This window comes from Neovison vison, chromosome 1, assembly GCF_020171115.1.
Source record: "Neovison vison isolate M4711 chromosome 1, ASM_NN_V1, whole genome shotgun sequence".
NCBI lineage: Eukaryota > Metazoa > Chordata > Mammalia > Carnivora > Mustelidae > Neogale > Neogale vison.
In genome coordinates this window covers 59,112,724-59,118,952 of record NC_058091.1, presented here as the reverse complement: position 1 = coordinate 59,118,952, position 6,229 = coordinate 59,112,724, and the positions used below count along the sequence as shown (strand labels likewise).

Genomic DNA, 6,229 nt, shown 5'->3' with positions numbered 1-6,229 from the left:
CGAATTCTGGACGGACCTGGGTGCCCGGGACCAGTGAGCGGGGACCGCGGCGCGGCGGCAGCGACAGAAAGCGCCGCTGCTCAGCTGTAGTCCACGCCCCCTTCCCGCCCCGGTGACAGTCTCTGCGGAAAGTCGTGTTTGTGATTTCTGGAGAGCACCCAGCGGGACGACGACGGCGGTCTTGCCCGGTGGTTCGGGCCAAGCGACGAGGAAGCGGTTTCCCGGCGAACTGCCCACCCCTCCCCCCCGCGCACTTAGGGCAGCCCGTACCTGTAGGGCCTGAAGATGCTGAGGTCTATGTGGAATTTTCTAAAACGTCATAAAAAGAAATGCATCTTCCTGGGCACGGTGCTCGGAGGTGGGTGACGGCGTTCTCGGCGTTCTCTTTGGGAGCCAGGGGCGGAAGAGAGGTGACTGTCCTCTAAAACAGAGGCCGGGCGACCCTAGTGCCGGATATGCAGAGGAGAGTCGCTCACCCGTCGGACGCGGCGCGGGGGCACCAGCCTCCGAGGTTCTTCCCACCTCTGCAGTCGTGGCATTTGTGTGTTTGGGCCTGACCCGGCCGCTTACTCTGCTTCTCTCCTCTCCTTTTCTCTCGCGGACCTTGGGGGAAGCCGCCACACTTAAGTTTCTGTTTCAGACACTTTTTTTTTTTTTTTTTTAAGATTTTGTTTATTTATTTGACAGAGATCACAGGTAGGCAGAGAGGCAGGCAGAGAGAGAGAGGGGGAAGCAGGCTCCCTGCTGAGCAGAGAACCCAATGTGGGGCTCGACCCCAGGACCCTGAGATCATGACCTGAGCCCAATGCAGAGGCTTTAACCCACTGAGCCATCCAGGCGCCCCACAGACACGTATTTTTAAGTTGTGGTTTTTCCTGTGAGATTCTTCACGGGTATCGCGTTCTCGGCAGTTTGGCTTTTCACCCTTCTCAGAAGTTTCGTCATAGTCTAGGAGAACCTAAAGCCTGCACTTTCCGGTGTTGTTTTAGGTTAATTTTTTTTTTTTTTTTAACCGCACACATGTAAAGGACTGGAAGATGTGTACTAGACAGAGAAACGCAAATCAGTGTTTTAGTTCTGTGTCTGCTTTTTGAGAATACAGTCAGGCAGTGAGAAGGTGTTTGGAAGTCGTTGTGCAATTTTCCTCTGGATCTTCAAGGTTAGGATCAATGCCCGTCTGTCTGGCTGGCATAACTGAGTCAGCTTAGGTTGAGAAGACATTAAGATATTAAGATACAGGTGGGATAATGGTGAGAGCCTTTGCCTTATTTGGTGGTCATGTCATAACACGCAGGGATTTGAAGGTGAGAATAAAAAGCTTTGTGAGACGGAAAGAAATGTAGGAATGTAAAGAAGAATCTTTAGCGCTTGATTTTTTTTTTTTTTTTTGAGAAATATCACTAACTACGTGCTTTGGTTACAGAAGTACTTAAAAAACAAGAACAGAAGTTTTCTAAGGAGTTTGGTTGCTTTTATCAGACTATTAGATAATATTCTATTGCCTCCAAACTATTTGAGATTAACAATATTTTTGGCATTGGTAACTCAGATCTGTTGATTCTGGAAAGTTTGAAATCAGCTTATTGATGAGGTAAGGAGAGTCTTCCTCATCTCTGAGGTCTTTCACAAGTCAGTACATTTTTGTGTGAATTTTTACAGCATTCTTTGAGAAATCCTTTACAAATAAACTCTCCAGTATTTTCAGCCACTGACATCTAATGTACAGCTCTCCCTCAACTTGCAATGGGGTTATGACCCAGTAAACATAAAGGAAGTTGAAAATATCATAAGTCAAAAGTACATTTAATATTAGCTCATCTACCACACATCATAGCTTAGCCCAGCCTACATAAAATGTGCTAGGAACACTTAGTTTAGCCTGTAGTTGGGCAAAATCATCCAACACAAAGCCCGTCTTGTAACAGTGTTAATATCTCCTGTAATTTATTGAATACTGTACTGAAAGTGAAAAATAGACTGGTTGAATGATTACAGAATGATTGTAAGAGTTGTTTACTCTCAAAGATTGTGTGGCTGACTGGGAGCTGGGGCTCACTGCCACTGCCCAGCATCGCAAAAGTATGTTACCGCATATTTGCTAGCTCAGCAAAAGATCAAAATTTAAAGTATGGATTCTACTGAATGTGTAATACTTCTGCATCATCATAAAGTCAAAAATTTGTATAATTCAGGGACTATCTATATAATTCAGTTATGCTAAAACCACTAAGTCCATTTTATTTGCAAAGTTAAAGATATACATATGATGGAAGAAGTAAAAATAAAATATTTTTTGCCTCTACTGAAGTAAGGAAAATAATCTCTCTAGCAATCTCAAAATAGCATACCCCTTCCAATTTATGGAACAACTTAATGGTAGATGAGAGATAATCACAGGGGATGCTAAAGAGTATACTTAAGACATAGTTATAGATTCTTTTCAAAAATCTTTTGAGAGCTTATAATTACAGATTAAGGGAAATGAGAAAGGAAAAAAAGAAGTTCAGAGGGACAGGAAGAGAAAATAATCCAAGTGTTTTATATCTTCCTACAACTTTTGAAATGTTACATTTCAGTTAATCTAAGACATATTTATCCAGTGCCTATAGTGTTTACGGTAGTATGATTGGAAATGCAAGAGTTACAGATTTTTCATAGTAATAGCTACCACTTACTGGGTGTCCAGTGGGCACTGTGCTAAGCTCTTGTGTTCAGTGGGCAGGACAACAAGAGTAGTTATTGTCATTTCCATTCAAAAATGTGAAAATTAGAGTCCTAAGAATTGAAGAAACTTGCCCAGGATCTCAGAGTTAATAATAAGGAAACTAGAATTCAAACCAGGTGTGTTAGATTCTGAATCACTTTCTCTTTGCATACTTTACCATTCTGCCTTCATGGACTTCATGGTCTGACGGGAATGGAAAACAAGTGTCTTAGTCCGCTAGGGCTACTATAACAAAATACCATGGACTGTGTGTCTGTATACAACAGAAATTTATTTCCCCCAATTCTAGAGGCTGGATCAGGCTGCCAACAAAGTTAGGTGAGGGCCTGCTTCCAGGTTGCAGACTTTTTGTGTCATCACATGGCCACAAGGGGAGAGGTCTCTGTGAAGTCCCTTTTGTAAGAAGACTAATCCCATTCATGAAGGCTCCACCCTCATGACCTAAGCACCTCCCAAAGACCTCACCTCCTAATATCATCACATCAGGCATTAGGATTTCAACATGTGAATTCTGGGGGGACACAAACATTCCGAATATAACAAGTATATAAATAATAAAAATACAAAACAGTTTGAGAGCTGGAGGAAAATACGGCATACAGATCAAACCAGCAGATAGTGTGTGCAATTGGATAAAAATAGAAAAGGTCTTCATGGAAGAAGTGGCATATTTTGTCAGGCTTGAAAACCAGGTACAATATCAACATATATGCTCAAAGAAGTTTGGCTATCAGTGGTGAAAAAAAAAACTAAAACTTTGAGGTACAGGCCTTTCATAGGAATTTCCTACATTTTGGATGAGTAACTGCTTTAGACCAATTTGTACAATTTGACCAGTTTATGAAATGTAAACTTTTTGGTCTGAGGTCTCCTTTATACTTGTAAAAATTAAAGACTCTAAATAGCCTTTAAAAATTATATCTATTAATGGTTGCCATATTAGAAATTAAAACAATTTTTAAAAATATTAAATAACAATAGTAAACCATTACATAGTAACACAAATATTATTTTTTAATAATTTTTTTGTGAAAAGAGAGGCATCATTTTACATTTTTGCTAATCTCTTCACCATCTGGCTTAATTAAAGAAAGCTGGATTCCCGTCTTTCTTTCTGCATCTGGTCAGTTTCGTTACCACATCATGCAGCCTCTGGAATACTCTGCTGTGTGAGAGAATAAGAATAAAAAAGACAAAAACTACAAAAATGGTTTTGACTTGCAGATTCCATAAAAAGGTATTGAACACCCCCAAGAGTACCCAAGCCACATTTCGAGAACCAATACTCAAGAGAAAATGTTGCAGAACAGAGAATAACCAGATTATATTTTGCTGATTTCTAAAAATCTCAGAGCATTGACTTATAATTTATGTCTTAATCTCTGTAATTTTTGGTCTCATTAGTTTTCCATTTTTTTTCATCAACAAATATCTGAGTAAGAGTGAGTGCCTCCTCCCACTATATCAGGCTCTGGGAATACAAAGGAATAAGACAGTTCTTGACTCTGAGGAACTCTTGGTGCTGACTGGAAAGCAGTACAGTGATGGTACCATAATAGAGTACCATAGTAGAGCTGGTACTGTGGGGACTTAGAGGAGAGAGAAATAAATGTGAAGGTGTCTGGCAGGCTTCACTCAGGAATTCACTTGAGTCAAGTTGTATAGCTAGCAAAAGAATGGGACACAGCTGGAAAAAGGGATATTCAACAGATTAAAATATATTGCTTGTGATGAATCCATGTATTTCACTATGGCTAAGAACAGGGAATAAAAGGGAGCAGCAAAAGATGTATTTGGGAAACTAGCCTGAGTGCAATTTGTGAAGGGCCTTCTATATTGTGCCATTCTATAGATCTGGACATTATCTTGGGCACCAGTGCTTCTCGATTTTCTATGATAAAAATCACTTAAGGGGCTTAGTAAAAACAGAGAATTTTCTCTTTTTTTTAAGATTTTATTTATTTATTTGTCAGATAGTGCACGCAAGCTTGGTGAGTCTCAGGCAGAAGGAGAAGCAGACTCCCTGCTGAGCAGGGTCCTGGGATCATGACCTGAGCCAAAGGCAGCCGCTTAACCAACAGAGTCACCCAGGCATCCAAAAACATAGTTTTCTTTCTCAGATTCTGATTCTTCTGATCCAGACCAGTTCATTTATTCATCAGTTATCCAGCAAGTATTTATTGAGCTTCCTCTGTGTAACAATATTATGTATTGGGGATGCAGTATTGTATAAGACAAAATATTTGGGGATGATCTCAGGGAACTCCCTTAAAAGCTATGTTTTTAACAGGTGCTGTTAAGTGAAACAGGGAATCCATCTTAAGAAAAGGTGGCAGGGTGTTGAAGAATTCGAATCACAGGAATATGTAGTCAGATTTAAATTTTAGAAAATTACTTGGCATATGAAAGGTGGATTGGGAAGGTGTGAGACCAGAAGGAAAGAGGAGAGGAGGAAGCTGGAAACCAGTTCTTAAGAGCATTATTCAGAATCTCAATGAAGACAATGGTAAAGAAGTTGGAGTAAAGTGGCAAAGTTTAGAAAATACTTCTGAAATAGAATCAGACTAGCAGGATTTGCTGTTTTGTTAGATTTTGAGCAGTGATAATAGAATAGACTATTTTCAAACTCTTACTGAAATTATTAACCTAGTAATAATCTGGTAAAATAGTTGTATTCCAGGGATTTTTGTCCAGAAAAAGAAAACAACTAAAAGACAGTTTGGGGAAAAAAACCCTGAATTTATAATGTAGATAGACTAGAAGATGTTTTGCTTTACCAGCGATGTTCTGAAAAGAAATCTCACAACATTTTACATTGATTCAGAAGGTGGAGGGAGGATTATTTTTGTTTTTGTTTTTAGATAGTTCAGGGGTGAGGGCAGAGACCTGGGAGGCGGAGGGGGAGGGAGAGAGAATCTCAAGCAGAGTCCAAACTGAGTGCAGAGACCAACAGCAGGGCTTGATCTTACAACCCTGAGGTCATGACCTGGGCTGAAACCAAGAGTTGGACACTTAACAGACTAAGCTACCTTGCGCCCCCATTTTCTGAAGTATTTAGTGATTGTTTCCATTATCCATAAATAAGATTGTAAGGTTACAATCCCAGCCTGTCCTTTTATGGATGAAAAAAAATAGATACAGAGAGAGGAAGAGACTTACTTCAAATTACCTACCTAAATGGTGCCATAACCATCAATATCTATTGTCTTCAGGTCAGATGCAGGCAGCCACTCGAGTATATAGATGATCCTGAATCCCATATTTTAGCTAATAAATTCTGTGCTCTCATACTTACTTTTCTAGGTAATAAAAAAATCAGAATTTATTAATTTTAGGAATGAGAGCTTGGCTAAATTTGCCTTTATGTAGTAACTTACTTCAGTGCTAACTCAAAAAAATAATAATAATAATGGGTTGTGGGATTTTAGCCTAATTTCATGTATTTGTTTGCTATTGTTTCCATAAGGAAGTACCACAGACTGAGTGCTGAAGCAACAGCAATGT

General features: G+C 39.8%; 1 protein-coding gene across 2 annotated transcripts in view; it reads left to right on the top strand.

Moving 5' to 3' along the window:
* The first annotated feature begins 12 nt into the window (after positions 1–12).
* PEX3 (peroxisomal biogenesis factor 3) overlaps positions 13–6,229 on the top strand; it is a 34,051-nt gene continuing 27,834 nt past the window's right edge. For both annotated transcript variants that reach the window (XM_044247528.1, XM_044247520.1), the window contains exon 1: positions 13–358. In XM_044247528.1, coding sequence (XP_044103463.1) covers positions 286–358 — 73 coding nt within the window. In that variant the 5' untranslated portion in view covers positions 13–285. The remainder of the gene's footprint in view (positions 359–6,229) is intronic.